The following is a 19,986-nucleotide window of genomic DNA, read 5'->3' on the forward strand; positions in this document are numbered from 1 at the left end:
ATGCTAAATATACTTTAAAAATGTCCCTAGCTTGGGACACAAATGAGTTTAATATTTCATATTAAATAAAATCTTACTCTGCTGGCCGGTTCGAGGAACCTCTTCATGGTCCAGCTGAGAAGGGGCGAGCCGTCTCCCTGTCGCTCCTTCACCGCCGGGCCGGGACTCTTACAGGACACACCTGCAGGTTGCACACAGGTTATCAGACACCACAAACATGACTAATATTCAACTCTTACGTCTAAGCCGACCTAATAAACTTATTTAATACCTTTGATTAAACTATAATGCTGACATTTCTGATTGGACAGAGCTAACCAGTAAAATGATACGAAACTGTAAACAAAGGTAGAGATGTCAGACCTTGAGGGTGAGAGGAGATTCTGTTTTTGTTCATTTTGTCCCTGAGTGTAGATCGAGTTATAATCTGATCCATCTCCTGCTCTGAAACCTGAGGAGACACAACAACATGCAGGAGATGAACACAACTGAGACAAGCTGGAACAACGAGGCCTCATATCAACAGAGGAGTAAAGAAAACAGAGGATTTAGATAAATGAATAAAGATATACCATGTTTCAAAGGCACATGTTTCAAGAGGTAAGGACACTCCATGATGCGTTTGCAATACCTGTGTTAAAATACTTATAAATAAACTTATTTTAGTTGATGTTTAACTAACCTTCATCTGTAGCACCAGAAAATCTGGCTGACAGTCCATGAACTTACTATCTGACACTTTACCAAATCATTCAGCTCCTCTTTGAAAGACAAACGAGAGTAGATCAAACTCTAAGAACAGAGACACACATTAGCTCGTACCTTTGGGTTGGGGTGTCTGCTGATGATGAGACTGACCGGTCCAGGTCCACACTCGCTGAGGATGGCATAGGCCTCACTGAGAGCGGCGTGACGGAGACTGACCGAGTCCACCTCCAGGATCTGATCTCCACGACTGAACACAAGAAAACATCAACACAACTTTTGTCAAAGAACTGTGTAAGATTCAGCCAGTCAGAGACGGCTCTACTTAAACTCGAAAACTACATCAGAAGAATTAAAGAAGAGAACTAAGTGGCAGTCTTCCTTATTTTAGACTGGTATTGTTTCCTCTTTTCTAGATCCTTGCTTGTGTTGTCCTTACTTTCTGATGTTCGTCACTTTGGATAAAAGCGTCTGCTAAGTGAATTGTAGAAATGTAGATGTCAGCGCAGCTTTCAACCCAATCCAACATGACATGTGCGGGTCTCTCTGACTGTGTTTTAGCCTGGTTCAGCTCAGATCTTTTTAACAGTTTTACGTCAGCCTCAGTGCTTGTGTATTAAAGACTCATGGCTTTTATTATGGAATTCCTCAGGGAAGCATTCTTGGACCTATTTTATTTCACCACATGCTCCCACTTAATAATATAACAACACACAACACAAAGTCAATGACCATTTTTATGCTGATGATACTCAATTGTACATTTATGTCTCCCTTGATGACCCAAATGCAGTGAAATCTCTCACTGCCTGTCCTACTTAAATACATAATTGGATGAGAAATAACTTTCTACAAACTAAGAGGACTAAATGAGGAAAAACTGAAAATCTGTTAGTAGCAACAAAAGCCAACAGAGGTGGATAAAGCTTGTAGGTCTTAACAAGCAGATGTAAACACACATTACAAAACATGGGAGTGTTTTTAGATTCTGATTTAAAGTTTAATCCTCATTTTAACAAAATCAGAAGGGCGTCATTTTTTGTGTTTATTCACCTGACTAGATGGATTAGAATACAATTTTTACCTCACAGATCTTAGGAGTTGCTGTTTTGCAGGTTCCTCAATAAATTAGTCTGTGTGTGATAGTATGAGACTTCTGTGGTTCAAACAGTTACATCAGACTTATACAATATTTGTGTAATGCAATAGCACAATAAACTCCCCAATAAAGACGATAGCAGACTTTAAGCCCTGTGTTCTGTGAGGTTAAATGTTTGTTTTTATCAATGTAGACTGGTGTGTTTGTAGATAGTGATGTCACAGCTGTTTGTGGTTATGAAATTATCTCCCTCTTTAACAAAAAGGTCGATCTTTCTTTCTTTAACTATAGAGCCCAGGTTTAAAACTTCATTTTTTTTAAAAACTTTTTCCAAATTGATCAGCCTCAAATTTAGAGAGGAAGTAGTTTTTACCTGAGTCTGCCATCCATCTTGGCCACAGATCCCAGAGCCAGACTGTGGATGTAGATCCCAGGAGCAGAGTTCTCCAGAGTCAGACAGCAAACGCCGATCCCCAGACCCACATTGGGCTCTGAAATAAAACACACTCAGTGTCAGAAAGAAAAGTGCTTAAAGAAACAGTTAGGCTCACTGGCTCATTTAGCAGATTTAAAAACACTTGGAGGAACAGTCTGTGTGAATGATGTGATTTTGAATAAATCTCAGTTTCTTTTGAATTGTCCCTCTTATGATGAGTTAAGAACAAGTACGATAAATGAAATATATACAGTACATTCAAAATGTTTTGGATCACTGATGACGACAGGATCAGTGTTTTTTCACTTTTAATCGTTAATCGCTGGAAGGAATCAGGATGGTTTATTTGATCAGAATTATTATCGGTAAGTGTGTGCTTCTGGTTTCTGGTCTCTTTGTATTAATGATGGTGAAACCTGTCTTGGGTGGAGGATATCCTTTATGCATGACATAATAATAAAAAGATATAAAAATCCTTAATCTACAGCTAGACTCAACTGTGACATCTAGTGGTAAAATCTTCTGAAACATAAAGGAATGAGGTAATTAAACAATGCTCTGTTGTTGGACATGTGGAACTATATATTCAGTCATGGAAATGACAGCGGGATTACAAATCAAAGTCATCATACATTAATGAGGGATGTCATCAGTCACAGAGAACACACTGATGATGCTAAACAATCCATAAAACCCTCTGCAGCTCATCCTCATCCTCCAAGATAGCCCACCTTTCAAAACCATTATCACCATGACAAGTTTTTTTTTTTACGATGGACTTTACACCTACTGCAGTAGGAACCAGATGTAAATGTTATCAATGTTAGTAAGGCATAAACTCCATTGTAAATCAGAATGAATGCTCAATCTAGGCTTCCTTTGAATTTACACTGGTGCTTAAAGTACCTTAAAGATTTTTTTCACATTTTTCACACTTTAAATAGATTTTATATTTAAATTTTTTAAGACTCATTTTTATCATTTAAGAATCGTGCAAATACAACAACATACATACAGGGTTCAATGGCTCAAAAAAATATTCAGTTTGAGGCTCAAAAAGAGGTTATTTGGAAATAACTTTCAGGGTTTTAGGACATGTGGAAACAAAGAAGTGAAACTGTCTGATATGTTTCTCTTGGTTCTCCATCCGCTGAGCTCACCTTTATTCAGTGTCACCTCCATGATGATGCAGTCTTTGGGACCAGGTCCGGGGCCCCTGCGGCCCTCAGTGTCTTCAAACCCTGCCGGGACTGGCGTCCCCCCGCTGGTGTTGGAGTTTGGTGAGTTGGAGCGGCTGAGGAGGGTGGGGGTGGGACACGGGGTCAGACTGGGACTACGAAGACGAGTCCGAATGGTCAGAGTCACCACTCCTTTCTTCAGCTGCTGTTTGAAGAAACAAGATTCAATGTCAAAGGAGACACTAAGTCAATTTTACTTTCTGCCTTAGTTTGAGAAAATATTTAACGCAGAGATTTATCCTAAAACAAGACAAGAAGTCTTAAAAAGTCTTTGGTGACTTCTCCATTAATGAGATCAGTTAACTTTGATAAATGAGTTGGACGTCATCAAGATTTGAGGTGAAACAAAATCTTTGAAACATGTCAAAGACATTTTCTATTCCAGGGCTTCTTTTCTGCAGCTTTTCATGTCTGATTGAACAGTTCTTGTCAGTAGAACATGAGGTGTACCTTGAAGGTCTGGATGGCCTGTTGGTGTGTGAGTCCCTGCAAAGATTCTCCGTTCACCTCCAGAATCTCGTCTCCTTCACACAGAAGAAAACAATCAATCACAGTCTAAATAAAGATTACTAATGTGTAATAAGCTCTCCTAGTTCAGTCAAAAAGATCCAAGGTAATGTTTTACCCTCTTTCAGTCGTCCGTCAGCGGCTGCAGCTCCGTGTGGGAAAATGGTTTTCACAAAAATCCCCATCTGACCCCGAGCTGAGTCCTGACCTCCAACAATACTGAAGCCAAGACCCTGAAATAACAAAAATACAATGAAGAGCATTTAGATATATATGTTTTAGCTTGAAGGCTGTGACAGAAGAAAGAAGATACCTGCAGTTTAAACTCAGGTGTCACACCTTCCTAACATCTCTGTGAATCTTCCACTTCAAAATAAAAGCACTGATATCAATGTGATGTTTTTCTGTTGTTGATTTATCCCTACAGGAAAATAAAAACTCTTCCCAGTTTCTGCTCAAGCTTTTTCAACATGTAAGACATCAGAGTTTTGAAAGAGGGAGGACAGTTAGAGGATAATGATATTTTCTTTATGTTTTATTGAACTTTATTGAAAAAAGTTTGTAATTTCAACATAAAATCTAAAGACTGTAGTGTTATGTAACGTGCTTTCAAACAGACTATTGTTTTGACAAATGGGTCAAAAGGTGTTTTTGCCTAAATGTTTATTTAACCATTACTTTATCAGGAAGATTCCCAAAAAGATACAGACTCTGTTTGGAGTCCTGACCAAGACAGCAGCATCATCCTCTTTGAAAAAAAAGTCCATACATATAGAATAATCTACTCTAAAGGTTTGTTAACAGCTCATAACAAGTGACCGGAGTAAACAACTTCAAAAGCCTATTTTAAGGTTTTAAGGTTGACTGATTGATCGTATTTAATTTACGTGTCATGCACACAAAGTGCCCAACCCTCATGAGTTTACAAGACACCAGAAACACAGCTGCAGTCAACCAACAATTCAGCACAAGCTGAAACGGCTGGGCCCCTGAAAGGCCCAGAGAACGGGCCCTCCCAGGGTATGATTTAAATCAACGTATGCACAGTTGATCAGTAGTGTTAGCGCTAGCCTCCTGGCTAACATTAGCTCCCTCTGCCTTTGCTTCCATCAGCCTTTAGAGCCGACTGAAATAAGTTTGTTTGTTGTTAACAAGTTCTTGATGGGGTTAAATGCCCCAGCCTGCTCCCTCCTTCTCTTCATCTTTCTTTTCTGGCTTCCATACTTTGTGCAGGTCCTAGAGTCGCTATACTTCTTCCAATGTAACTGTCATTAAGAGTTAAGTTATCTGGGACCGCTTACATTGGTAACATCAGAAAGAAAAGGCTCATATCATTTTAAACAGAGGGGGTTTATATTTTGAAACAGGCTACATTTTACTGAAGTAACAATAAATTAAAGGTGTGTGTTTGTTGCTTTAAGAGGTAATGGTGATTATTTATGTGTTAAATAAAATGTGGTCATTGTGGCTTAAAGTTAGGATGCACCATGTTTGTTTTTCTTAACCTCCATGGGTCCCCCCATGTGACAGGTCCCCAGAAAGTTTTCCCCATTTACCTTCCTTATTGCCGGCCTTGATCACAAGTAATGACAAGTTGCATGATCCTTTTACAGCTCAGTCTTAAACATTACATCCTACTTATCTTCTGGGCTTTGCAGATTCAGTCTGCTACAAGGTTCCTCTTCTAAATCAAAACTTAATTTTTTTATTATCATCAAGCCAGAAAAAGATCTACATACACATGAAGGCAGCGCATGTCTTGTTAACATAGTTATCGTAAATAGTTGTATTTATTTGCAGCACAGGGAGAACAAAGAGAGAACTGCACACACAGGCTTAGATCAAAGTTTGAACACAAAACTGATTCACATCAAGTCGAGTCACACCACTGCAGCACAATGCTGTGGTTTAATTCATATTTTCATTGATAATAAATAACAAAGTTCACCTTTATGCTTGATAATGTTGTGAACGATAATAAGACTTTATCACATAAGACACTTAATTCAACACAGGATACATACTTGAAATCATTCAGGGATTTGTTGATTGTAATGGACAACATTGAGGCTGTATAAAGAATAAAGCCTTACGTGATCATAGTTAGTTCTCCAAGTGTTGATTCTTCTGGGTTTAGTTTTAATTACTTATTTGATGCTATTAAAAGAAGTATATCAGTATGATCGACAGCTCTGTTGACAATTGAGGCAGTGTGCACTGGATTATCAGAGTAGATGAGGAAGGTAGATTTACTTCACCATCACTTTGATCAGCGGAGACGCACTGCTTACAAACGGCAAATACTGAATCTATCTATGTGTGGTTAAAGGGCAGCCGAGAGCTGATTATCCATTTGCCATTTTTGTATGTTTACACCTCAAAGTTTTGCAGTAAGAGTGTCCATGCAAGTGTTGTTTCATTACAAAGTCACACTGCCAGATACTGGTCTGACATGTGTACTACTGGAGGCGTGTGCACCAAGGTTGTTATCAAAACGTTCACGTATGAACGCAGAACTTTTTTGAATACAAACCAAAAATTATTCCGTTTTCAGAGGATCATTTTCATGTAAATATGGCCATAAAGACAAACCGTAAGACATACTCACATTCACACCTACAGGCAATTTAAGGTCACTAATTAACCTAACCAGGATGTCTTTAGACTGTGAGAGGAAGCCAGAGTACCTGAAGAGAACACTCAAACTCCACACAGCATTGTGCATCACTACAGCATGACAATATGAACCTTAATTTGGTAATATTAAGATGTCGCAGCAAGACGGTTACATTTGTTAATAAAGAATTCATTATTCATGTAAGGACACATTTAACAACACACAGCTTTATCTGTGCACACACCACACCACACCACACCACACCACACCACACCACACCACACCACACCACACCACACCACACCACACCACACCACACCACACCACACCACACCACACCACACCACACCACACCACACCACACCACACCACACCACACCACACCACACCACACCACACCACACCACACCACACCACACACACACACACACACACACACACACACACACACACACACACACACACACACACACACACACACACACACACACACACACACACACACACACACACACACACACACACACACACACACACACAGCTCTCACCTTGCCCTGGCCTTTCATCAGCACGATGCTGGAGATAATGGACGGCTGTGCCAGTCGCCATGGAGACTCCACTTGAACGGTGCTCAGAGAGCGAGCTGATTTCTTAATGATCTGATACTCCTGAAAGAGAGAGGATCAGAAAAATTGAAAAACACTCAAGTGGATTCTGTTCACTTTTCTGTTTTTGGAACAAATCGTCTTTCTTTTCTGAGGCCAACTTTATTCTAATGACTTTTCTTTTTCCATTTTTTTAAGGTTGATGACGATGAAGATGATGATGAACAATCCTCATCTTTACGGCAACAATATGTAGAAATTCAGTTTGGTGCATTTTGACGCCTACAGAAGGTCTCAGAGTGGAACTGCACTGTTATCATAATGCCGTTAACTCCTCCCCTCGACACTGTGAGAAGAACCATGTCGACTGACAAGGCTCAGGAATATTAAAATACTTTGAGTAAATATGACTCTGCTAGTGTCTACAGCCTGATTTTTTATTCAAAGTTTTTGTATGTGGAGTATTTGTATTCAACTGTTACCATGATGTCTGTGGTGTAGCTGTACCCACTTCTACACAAAGTGCTGGAAGCAGGAGAGCGGGGCCATTCTCCCTGTTGAAAGTTATTAGACTTTGAAATTACTATTCTAAGGTGAAAAAGTTGCATATTGTTGCTTTACTACAAAAAGAATCAAATCTGCCTGATGCTGCTGCACAGAAACCTCCGGGAGCTCCGTGCATGCAGCCTTTCATTCTTGATCCTAGAGTCTCTAAAACCAGTCTGGGTGTCTTCAGGTCTCCCCCGCTGAACCAGTTTGTATTCAGGGTCAGAGAGAGTCACTCTGCACCTTTAAGTAAAGACTTAAGTTCTGAGCCTTGAACCCTCCTTCAGATATTCTGCATTAACCCCTCAGACCCCCCTCCTCTCTCCTGCGTCCCTCGTCCTACCTGGGCTCATCTAACCTGCCTGACAACCTGGTGCTATATAATCATCTCCATCTTTGTACCAAAAGTCTCCATAAATGTCCAATGAAAAAATGTTTTCTTCGTTTTCTAAAAATCCTGTTCATCATCTCTTCAAAATGTGGTCAGTTGTTAAACGTAGTATTGGTCAGGATAATGTCTGGGTCTGTTAATGTAAGGTGGACGTCTTGTGGACAGGTTTGTAAGGATGTGATGTGAAATGGTTCTTCTTCTCTTCATTTATCTCTCTCTCAACTCAGATCTCCTTCAACATGTTGTCATGACAGTCAGCTCAGTGATGGAGCAGGCTTTGATCTGTGTGTGTGTGTGTGTGTGTGTGTGTGTGTGTGTGTGTGTGTGTGAGAGAGAGAGAGATAAGAGTCATTGAAAAAACACATCCACCTATACACTCTTTCATGCAGCTTAAAGTACATGTGTTGATACTTGAAACCCTTCATCCACACGATCATCTGCCTTTTTGATCTCTTTAAATGACTAACACGTGTGTGTGTGTGTGTGTGTGTGTGTGTGTGTGTGTCATTGATTTACATTTAACACGCTTGCAGCACATGGCGTCCACATGTAACAGCATATTTCAGATTATTGAAGGTTTGTTTTTTACTTTTCTCTGTTTGAGGTCAGATCTTCTTAAACAGCTGTTCTCACTCATCATGTAAAAGTCTGCATTTAAAGAAAAGGATGCTATACTGTTTACTAAATAAGTGCAGTTTTAATTTAAAAAGACCAAGACAAAAAGTGGTTAGTGCGAGCGCCCAATGTATGGAGGCTGTGGTCCTCCAAGCGGGCGGCCTGGGTTCGAATCCAGCCTGTGGCTCCTTTCCTGCATGCCATTCCCCACTCTCTCTCTCCCTGATTTCCAACTCTATCCACTGTCCTATCTCTCCAATAAAGGCACAAAAAAGCCCCCCAAAAAGTGACATTTACTCTAAACTTTAGTTCCTGGAACTTTTTGTTCGAAATGGGATTGAGGGGAGCTCCAGTTCAGCTCAGTCAGTGGAGCAGGTTCCCAATGTACTGAGGAAAAGTCTGAAAGCATTAGCTCTGGGTTAGACTCCAACCTGTAGCCATTCTTTTAATGTCTACCCTGCTTTCTCCTCCCCATTCTGTATCGTATCTCTTTAGTTGTCCTATCCATAAAGTGCAGGGCGTGATGCAGAGACTCACCTGTCCTCATCAAGAGTAAGCGAGTGAGGCAGCGACGAGTTGTGCCTCACCTCAGATTGCACAATCCCTCACAAAGTGGGTCGAGCGTATGCCTTTTTCTTTCTTACGGTTTGTCACCAATATAATGTTTGTAGACACTTTTATCATACATCCTCACTTTCCATCGAATAGGTAATGTATTTCACGTGTGTTTATAACATGTTTAATCTTTCTGATTTGACAGCACTGAAAAAGCATGAGGTGAAGCAGCCAGTACCTCTGCCTCAACTGAAGGGGGTGTGCGTCAGGTTGCGTGAGGCTCATAAGGTCAAGAGTTTATGCTTGGTTTGATGTTGCTCCTCTTCTATGATTTTTATTTTAAGAGGAAGATTTTATATCTAAGCTTAAAGATTTCTCAAAAATGGACTTTCAATCAAAACGTGAAGTGATAAATAATAGAAGACTTTTAAAACTAAAAGAAGATAATGAGGACTTTTACAACAAAGTCACGGATATTTTAGTCCAGAAGGATAGGTGAATGGACTTCGTTTACAAGTAAAGGTAAGACCATGAATACACCGCAGTATATGCCTACTTTCATTTTTATTGAATGAGTATGAATTGTAATGGGAAAAAAAATCTGAGGCGCTATAAATTTAACGTTCTTCCTTTGCCAAATATGTACCTTACCTCTATGTGTGTGTAAATAATGCTGATATGAGATATGAGACACAACCAGTAGTCAATGTGCAAGCTGCCAATTGAATGGTAAGTTTACACTACTCTCTAAATGGGTTCATATATTTGTAAATCTAACTCTGAAAAAGTCAGTGCCTCACCAGCCACGAACCTGACCGCACGTCACAGGCGTGATGCATTCTTAAACCTTCAGACTTGTTAAAGGAAGAATGTGTGACTTTTTGATCCAGTAGATGTTTCCCTTGAGCACCAGCATGAAACCAAAACAAACTGCTGTTTGATGACACCTCCTCTATTCAGAAGCCTCCGCTCTCCTCCAGCGACACACCTCCAACCTCTCTACACTCACGTTTGGATGAAGGAGTTATCAAGTAGAACGCAACATAATTAAGCACCATTACGCGCAAGTGGCAGACAAAATTATTCTTTGCCCGAGCTGCTATTGCCTGTGTCCTGCATTGTTGTGTTAGCAGGCTAATGTTAGCGCTCTTTGGTTAACTCATAGCTTCACATTTCACACAAATTGACACCAAATGATTGTGATCTAAAGACACTTATGTGACATCCAAATAAGCAGTGAGTATGTTAGTCTTCTTTTCTCTAGTCCTTGACAAAACATCTTTATACACAAGGCCGTCCCGTCCATGTAAACATGATGTTAACACGGCTCTAACAACAATACAGCTGGAGGGACTCAAGCTTCTCATTGTAGACAGTCATGACTCAGAGAGACATTTACAGGATATACTTGATTTCTGCTGTATTTATGTGTAAAATGTTGCACGTTCTTCCTTTAAAAAGCAGAGTGAGGCGTTCACTGTGTGTATCTGTATTTGTACTTGTGTAAATGTAATGTTTGTCTGTTTAGTTATGCTGTTATGTATGTTTGTGTGCATTACTTTGTATTTGTGTTAGTGTTGTGTTACCTCTTTAAGTGAGATGCTGCATCTCAAGTGGCTATCCTTTTTTTAAATTCAATGTATTCACTGACCTGTCTCACTCCTCCTGTATCCAGTTGTTGAGGTAGTGAGTGTTTCCGTCGGCCAGGCGGAGGCTTTTCGACCACTTCACAGCCGCTCACGCCGTTCTCCACAAGCAGCTCGTCGTCCTCGCCCACCGACTCCAGACGACTGCTTCCCCCTGAAACACAGAGAAACACGAGAGACTTTTATTCCTCTGCACTGAAGGAGATGTTCCAGTGTTTCATTATCTGTTTCAACTACTTCAAATAACACACACTGAACATGGAAACGTTCATATTTAGTGCTCGTTATACCGGGAACCAAAGTCAAATAATAACCATGACACAGTAAGGAAGAGGTCAAGCTGCATGATAGACGGATGATTTAACATTTTAGTGTGAGTGAGGAACAAACCCGAGGGTCTGCTGTTGAGTTTGGTGGGTGTGGAGCAGCAGGATCCTTTGGGTGCCTCCGCCTGACTCTGGTCTTCCTGTTTCTCCTGGTTAGTCGCCTGTAGAGACAGAAACTCACAGATTAGATCTTCCTGATGACTGATGTAAGACACATGAACCTGCAGGAAATAAAGTGTGTGTTTACCAGGCAGGATTTGTGCAGGCTGGGGCTGCAGTCTGAGTCCTGAGGTGAGTGAGGGGGGGCCGTCAGACTGAGGGAGGACAGGTAACTACAGGTGCTGACCAGGTCAGGTAGACTGGTGGAGGGGAAACGCTCGAAACCGACGTCTGACTCCTCCTGCAGGGAGAGAGAGGAGAGAGTGTGTGAGATGTCTAGTAAGTTTCATTTTGTGTATATGGAGAAAATAAAAAGAAATAACAAAATGTCATGGTTACTAAACTGATGGGCTGTTTATTGTTTTCAGTGAGCTGAAAACCGCTGTCCAGGGTGCTGATTCTGCAGCTCTGCTCGGTGTAAATGAATCACCCCCGGCAGGGACTGACTCTAAACTCATCTAGCTACAAAATCTGCAATTTGTAACATTTCATATCGAAGTCTACTTTTGTAGAGGCAAAGCCAAAAGTCCAGTTTAAACAAGAGTTACAAAAATGGCTGCTTGCCAAAAGAGAGAAAAAATGCCCCTAGATAAAAAAAAAGATTTTTGTCGTGCGTGCGTGTGAGTATTCACCCTGGTGGCCACCACCAGTTGGACCAGTCCGGAGGTGGAGCGGAGGATGGAGACGGCCTCCTGATGAGTGAGACCCACCAGAGACTGACCGTTAATCATCAGCAGCTCGTCACCAGCGTGCAGACGACCGTCCCTGAAACACACACACACACACACACACACACACACACACACACACACACACACACACACACACACACACACACACACACACACACACACACACACACACACACACACACACACACACACACACACACACACACACACACACAATGTAAAGCTGAACAGTCCTCCATCAATGAAGAAGTCCTTTAACCTGCATGTGGTCGTGTTACTGGTGTTCAGTGAATACATCTTGTGATAAAATCTTATGATAAAAAACATCTGAAAAAATGAAAGCAGTAAGAAAAAATAATAATTAAGAAGACTGATTGAAAAGGTAATTTCAAGCTTCACAAACACAAACATGAATCCATTTTGTCCGACTTCATGAGAACAACGTGTACCTGTGAATGGCCCCTCCCTCCTCCACTCGAGCGATGATGATGCCATGAGGTGAGCGCTTGGAGCCCCGCCCCCCAGTGATCTGGATGCCCAGCCCCTCCTGGCCCTTCACCAGATGCATCTTCCAGATGTGGCTGCCGTCTCTGGACTGTAACAGAGAACAAATACGACCCGGAGGACATGTTTATAATGCACGTCTCTATAAACGCATATACAGATCAAGAAGCTGGAAAATAACTTTTTATTTTTATTTTATTTTTTATCCATACATCTAGGACACTTTGTGAATGTATCATTTAAATCTGTCTACCATCTAAGAGTAACTATTTTAGATTTGAGTAGCTGTAACTTATACGTATGTAAGGCCTCTCGTATTGCAGCAGAGTTATATTTGGATTAGATGTTGTAAGCTGAAAAGGAAACAAGGTTTGCTGAGGCTGAAATGTACATGTCTGACATTCACAAGTCAAGGTTATGTCAACTTTCTAGCCTTTTAGAAGTGTAATACAAAGGAATGTGTAGGCTGTGCCTTCTAGCGGAATATAAACAAGCTTGTTAACATAGAAACTTTTTTCAGTGATTAGTGTTCTGTTGCTGTTGTCTGACCTCGGCTGAATAAATGGATAATCCACTGTCTGTTTTGCGATTTCATCATTGGATTTATACAGCTAAAACAACCCCAACCTAACAATGACGTACTGATATAAACAAAATAAATGAGACATGAGGAGCCTGTTCTCTGCTTTTTTCGCTCTTTAATCTTTGCAGTGAAACAGGTGGAACAATGTGTCGTCATCTTTTTTTGTGCTCGTCATCACTGACAACTCTGGTATGGCGAGGGTCCCGTGGTAGGGACACATTTCAAAAACATTTCAGAAAATTTAACAAAAGGATAAGTTGCAAAAATGTACACAAAGCAGTAATCCAATCTTGACACAGAAAACAATCAGAATAGATCCCTCCCCAAACGTAAGGTTGATTTAAACCAGAATAAAGTTTAAAGTTTTCATGAGTTCACATGAGGAACATCAATGAATGTGTCTGCATTCATCTATAAATAACAATTAATAACACGGCTGCTTTAAACTAAATGAAAAGCTTGTTCAGTTCTTTAAACCTGAAGGCAGCACGACTCATGCTGAGAAATCTGGTTGTGTCAGAAACAATGCAGAGCAAATAATGCATTTTTCTTCAAAGGCAGCATCTGTACAGAGAACCAATATCAGATCAGAGAAGCAATAATTGTGTCCAAAATCTGAAAGAACTGAACATATGAAATGCTGATTAAGCGATGCACTTCCAGCCTGGGTCAGCCATCACTCTATCACTGTGTTAACTACAGACTGCACTTCAGTTCACTCTCTTCAGTGATTATCCTTGTTAGTTTTAGTTACATCAGGCTTCACAATCAAGTGGGATTTGTGTTTTGGATCTGCACTTCTTTCCTTTTGCATGTGATCTGTTTAAATACTCAGAAGACACAGATGTAGATGCACTTCTGATTTACAACAACTCAGTTACAGTTACTTAATACCAGAGCACACAAATCTCACTTCACACAGTGGTGTACAGACAACTATCTCCAAGAGAATGTCACAAAAACAAAAGAAAAGGTCATCACTAATCCTGACCTAACCCTGGCTCACTACAATCAGTCCTTAACCCCACGTACATTAACAATGAAGCGGTTGAACTGGTCAACTCAGCGACTCGCTCTGGACAATAAACACTGCCAGCAAAGACTTTTGGTCACATGTTAAGAGCCCTGTCTGTTTCACATCACATCCTATTACTACTGTGTGGAAGCATCCTCCAGCCCATCCTCCTCCACTGCTCACCTTGTTTCTTCACCATGCTAACAGTTGTGAACAGAAATAAACTCATCAGCATCACATACTGCCTGAAAAATCATTGGACAGCCCTCCCAAATTATTGTATTGTATTGTTGTTTTTTTCTGTTACCCTCACAAACCTCCCGTGACAACGTGAACACTGAACTCAGACCTGCTGCAACTCACTATGCAGGAACCCTTATAGAGTATTTCTATTGATGATTTACTGATTATAAAAAAAATAATCTTTATGGACACATACACCAGTCACAGAGGAGAGACAGAGACACAGGTTAGAGTTCACTGGTTGGGTGTGCCTTTTCGGGTTTTGGAAAGGCAAATAGTCAATAGGATAAAAAGGTGAATTTGATTCACTATGGTGTTGATCAAACATGAAATCAATCTCCCTGCTGTGGCCAAAACTTGGATTAGAAGACGTCTTGGGGGCTGTTATGTAAGCTTTGTGTGTATACAGTCTTAAACTGTGAAATCATTTATTCAGCTCAGTCTGAACTGTGCTGAAACAAAGACGCCTTTATTTATTCAGCTCAGTCTAAGCTGTGATGAAACAACCAGCACCTGATTGTAATTGTTATTTGTTGGCTAATAAATAAATCCTTTCAGGAGGCGCAGAGAGCAGCTGAGTAAACTCTCCCTTTCTCGTATTTGAACAGGAGTTACTTCACATGAAGGATGAATGTGAAAGTCTATCTTTTGACGATTTGGTGTTTTATCTACTTCATCAAAAATAATCTAACATAAAATTGATGAAAAACATTCATTAGAACACCAAAAACACCGTTGGAAGTAAAAACTCTGCCTTTGGTCTTCTGTTACTGTGATGTTGAAGAGGTCTGTCACATTAAAGGTCACATATTCTCCCTCTTTTCAACAAGTCTCAGAGCTCCCCAAAACATGTCTGTGACGTGCCAACGATCCACTCTGATCCTGTATTTGATCATGTCTATAAACCCCTCTATTTCAGCCCTGCTCAGAACAGACTGTTTCTGTGTCTGTAGCTTTAAATGCAAATGAGCTGTTTCTGACCACACCCCTCTCTGTAAAGGGATGTAGCTTGGGCTTTCTTGCATTGGGCCAAATAGTTGTTGTTGTTTTTTTTTTTTTACTTAAACATTAATGCACGGACACAAACATAAATACAAAGGAATATACACATGTCTACATATGTATGTTTACATGAACTCCAAACCATTGGAACATTATTTTGGTCAATTATTTCCGCCCTTTAATAATACTAATTGGTGCTGTATTATATATAGTTGGAAAGCCTGATTAGTCGCCTTTACATCGAGGTATAACTTGTAAGGATCGTGCATTCGTGAAATGAGCAACACGGCTAAACGTGTGGGTAGCGCCCAAAATGAATGTGCTAAAATCCCCTGCCTATATCATGCTTTATATCTCATTTAAAAATGTAATTGATTCTTTTTTTGATACATTTTTGAATCATTTTGTGTCAAAGATTTTTTTTATTGCCCTTATATTTTACACATACATGTATATTTAAATACGTTTCATTGCCTGTTTAAAGCCCTTCATATTTCCCTGGTGTATAAAATGTGCTTTGTAAACATGGCGGTCTTGACCTGTCCGAACAATAACAACATGATTTCCTGAATAAATCTCCATTTGTTAAGCTGTTGTTGTCATCACATCACTGTGATTGGCTGAGCTGTTTCAGAGCTTTGAGAGCAGTGAGGTGATTGGTTATTAGTGTATTAATGAACCCTTACACTGTTTGAGTTTAATGAATGTCACACCGCTCCTTCACACCTTTTACAGACCCACACACGAGCTAAAACTCTCTGACTGCGGCCTCACAGAGCGTGTGTTCACACTGTGGGTTTTTGTGTGTTTAACAATCTGGCCCTCTGCCTGGCATCTCCGTGCCCCCCTGATCGAAGCTTGATCAGCCATTTGAAGCCTTGTGGACCTGTGCAAGGATTTATAGAACAGAGGTCATCTCCATGTGTGACACACACACACTAACACACACTCTCACACACACACACACACACTACTGTGCAGACGTGATTCTTCTTCTACAATCTGTGTGTCGAGCTCGTTCACCAGCTGTCCGTCTCAATCCTCTGACCCACATGTTAAACCTCAGCACAGCGCTCGCTCTGGATCCTCTCACCAGTTGTTACAGAGCGATGTTCCTGTTTGTCACTCAGACATCTGCACACATATCTGCTCATCCTCTGCTCTGATTGGACGGCTGGATTACAGGGCCAAAAAGCTTTAATACTGTAGCCGTGTAGATCCAGACAGAAGATTTTCTTCTACACATAAAAAAAAAGATTTAAAACTCTTGAAGAACACCTCATGCTGCAGTATCTGCAATTATTTAACAATAGTTTGTCTTTTTCAGGGTTTAGAGTTTTATATAATAGTGCTTTCATGTCGGGGGGGGGGACGCCGACGACATGCCGACACAAGCACTTAAAGGAATCTTGGTGTTCATGTGTTACTTTTAATGACAGATGTCCTTTTCTATCGGAAAGGTATCCTTAAATGACTTATTTCCCTGATTTCCGACTCTATCCACTATCATATCTCTACAATAAAGGCAGAAAAAGCCCAAAAATAAATCTAAAAAAATAAAATAAAAACAATTAACTTGACCATTATATTAGGGGGGCGAGCCGCCCCCCTAATATAATGGTAGGGGAAACACTGGGATTAGTTACTTCTGATGGATGATACTACATAACGACCACTACCATCAGTGTGTGAATGGGTGGGCGTGACATGCAATGTAAAAGCGCTTTGAGTACTCTGAAGACTAGAAAGCAAAATATAAACTCAAGTCCATTTACCATAAAGTCCAGTGGATGGCTAGCAGTTTTAACAAAGAAACATGGATAAATCATCTCAAGGAGACATGAGTATTGAATTTACTGTATGGATCTTTTATAAAGAGTCTGTAGTTTGAAGCCGGATTATGAAGCTAATTAAAGAGCAACAATCAGAGCCTCGACCAGCTGTCTGCCTCAAAGCTTAAAAATGGTCTTCAAAATGCATCTTTTTAAAGAATTAAACACACAGTAAACAATACTGATGGTTATATGACATAACAGACATGATTAATGAAATCTGTGCTAAACCTGAGTGCACACTCAAGATGCATGTTAACACCAAGTGTAAACAAGGCCATGATCCCCTCCCTCTCCTCTGCACTCGTCCCCGCGGTGCTGCTGCCTCTTCATCACAAAGCAGCTCTGTCCTTCAAAGGAAACAGTGAACAAACTCTTTTCTGATGCTAATCCACTCCAAGAGTCAAACCAGGCTGATGACGCTTTGATGCTTCGTCATATTCTCTGTGAATCAGCATCATTCATTTACATAGAAAGTGGAAGAGAAATTTGAAACAAAAGAGTGATAGAAAGAAACGAATGCTGTGCTTTTCAACTAAAAAAAAAAAAAAAATTATATCTTCAGAGCTGCGTTGATCCATTTTTACCGACTAGAGAAAAACGTTTTAACAACCTGATAAACACGACAACTTCTACTAATTCCATAAATATTTTCCTGCCGGCTGACATGCTTGACCCAAATTGTTTTCTAGCAAATGTCATGTCTGTTTACATAGTTCAGCACTTTTAATGACATGTTGTATCAGAAAATGTAAATTGTTGATGTCCTGCTAAATCCTCACCAGGATACAAGAGCATGATTATATTAGAGTTCTGTTTAGACTCGCCAAAGCACCAATTTGTGACGTTTACTCAGATGTCTCAAAAAATGATTTGAATGTCGTTCTTCAGATTTGGGACAAAGACTTGTGTTCCTCTCTGAAGGCCTTTTATAACTTTGGTGTGCTGACATTTCAACCAGCACCATCATCAAACCAAATGATCATTTGTCCAGAAAGTGTCTTAATGGCTGATGAAGTATTTGACATTATTAAAGGACTTACAAAGAATCTCTCAGAGCAGATTTTCAGACCAAGACAAACACTCTGTGGACACACCTCCTCCATCCCTCAGCTCCCTCCTTCTTTTGTGTCTCCACACTTCCCTGTAACTCCCTTCCTGTTTCACCAGTAAGTGACTGTGAGACGGAGAGCGGCAGACAAGTGCTGATAAACATCGAAATACAAGACACCATCAATCACAGGGATGACATATAGGCCCTGTCTCAGCTCAGTTTTTGGTGTTTTGAAAACGGGTTCCAGAGTGCACAGCACCTCCATCTACTAACAACCATGGCGGACTCACAAGTTCTTTTATGTGAAAATGTGGACTGGCACGACTCCCAGTCGACATTTCTTGAAATTTACTCTTTGTGGTTTAGGGTCACTTGGAATAGCAACCCCTCATCTTCTGTCCACACAAATGTTTGCGCGTCCGTCATTTTTTAATGTTTACACCTCAGCCCTCTGTGCAAAGAAGAGTATGTGCACATGTGCGTGTTGTTTCATTACAAAGTAACACTGCTAACTACTGGCCCGGGGTCTCATTTATAAAACAGTGCGTGGAATCCATACTAGAAGTGTACCTGCGGCCAAAACCCGGAAAAGGTCTGTGCCCGAAATCATTCAGATTCATAAAACTGGGTATGCACACCTGCATGCAATGTTGCGCATACAAATGAGCCGGCAGATCAAAGGTTTCCAGCGCTGGATCATGGCAACAACTGGAAGGAGGACAATGAAAATGGACTTTCTGGGATAATAAAGGTGAGACAAAGTTGATGAAATATGTGGCAGACTTTTTTGTGTTTTTTAAATGTTTAAATCTTTTCATATTGTCTCAATCTACTAATGGAAAACGGCTTACTATAAGAGACTTCAATTCTGGCTGCAATTCACCGAATCGCCTTCTGTGTCGCCAATTTCCCCTGCCTCCAGGGGATCCTACTGTACCGCTTTTTACGTCATGTAGATCTTTGTAAACGGTGGTTGTAATCAAAACGTTGTCGTTTGAATACAGATCTTTTTTTTGAAAACGCAGACAAAAAACAATTCCATTATCAGTGGATGATTTCTGAGTAACTTTGGTCAGAGAGACAAACCATCAGACACACTCACATTCACACCTACAGGCAATTAAAAGTCACCTATTAACCTAACGAGCATGTGTTTGGAGTACCAGGTGATAAACCACATGCATGGAGCGGAAAGGCCCCGTCAGACCAGAGAAACAACAGCGCTAACCACTGTACCATTGTGCAGCCTGGAAACAAGATTTTGACAATGTGCATCTCAAAATGGATTTGTTTGTTATCTGTGTGGTTTTTTAAGCCAAAGAAATTCTTCAGTTTGAAAAGTCTTCTTTAGATTTACTCTAGTGACGACACTGCATTATGATGACCCTGGAAACTGCATCCAAGTGGCAGAGCTCTCAGCTAGAGAGGAAGGGGATGAAGTGGAATATAAATATATATGAGACATGTTTGAGCCTCTCTGTGAATCAAAAAACAAGCTAAAGGAAGTGCCGTCCTGTCAGTTGTTAACACAGAGCTGAGAACAACAAACCTTCACTCTCATTTTAGGAAGTCATTATCCACATAATATTTTCAAAGGGTATATCTGATTTTTGCTA

The 19,986-nt window shown here is 40.5% G+C and overlaps 1 protein-coding gene across 4 annotated transcripts in view; it reads right to left on the reverse strand.

Moving 5' to 3' along the window:
* pdzd2 (PDZ domain containing 2) overlaps positions 1-19,986 on the reverse strand; it is a 59,539-nt gene that overhangs the window by 12,738 nt on the left and 26,815 nt on the right. For 3 of the 4 annotated variants that reach the window (XM_061037489.1, XM_061037491.1, XM_061037488.1), the window contains exons 5-17: positions 12,587-12,732; positions 12,078-12,210; positions 11,534-11,686; positions 11,351-11,447; positions 10,966-11,114; positions 7,151-7,270; positions 4,104-4,218; positions 3,929-4,002; positions 3,401-3,623; positions 2,178-2,295; positions 823-955; positions 364-451; positions 78-181 (exon numbers count right to left, since the gene is read on the reverse strand). In XM_061037489.1, coding sequence (XP_060893472.1) covers positions 78-181; positions 364-451; positions 823-955; positions 2,178-2,295; positions 3,401-3,623; positions 3,929-4,002; positions 4,104-4,218; positions 7,151-7,270; positions 10,966-11,114; positions 11,351-11,447; positions 11,534-11,686; positions 12,078-12,210; positions 12,587-12,732 — 1,653 coding nt within the window. The remainder of the gene's footprint in view (positions 1-77; positions 182-363; positions 452-822; positions 956-2,177; positions 2,296-3,400; positions 3,624-3,928; positions 4,003-4,103; positions 4,219-7,150; positions 7,271-10,965; positions 11,115-11,350; positions 11,448-11,533; positions 11,687-12,077; positions 12,211-12,586; positions 12,733-19,986) is intronic. The other variant, XM_061037492.1, reaches the window with a different exon arrangement.

Source organism: Labrus mixtus, chromosome 5, assembly GCF_963584025.1.
Source record: "Labrus mixtus chromosome 5, fLabMix1.1, whole genome shotgun sequence".
Lineage (NCBI taxonomy): Eukaryota > Metazoa > Chordata > Actinopteri > Labriformes > Labridae > Labrus > Labrus mixtus.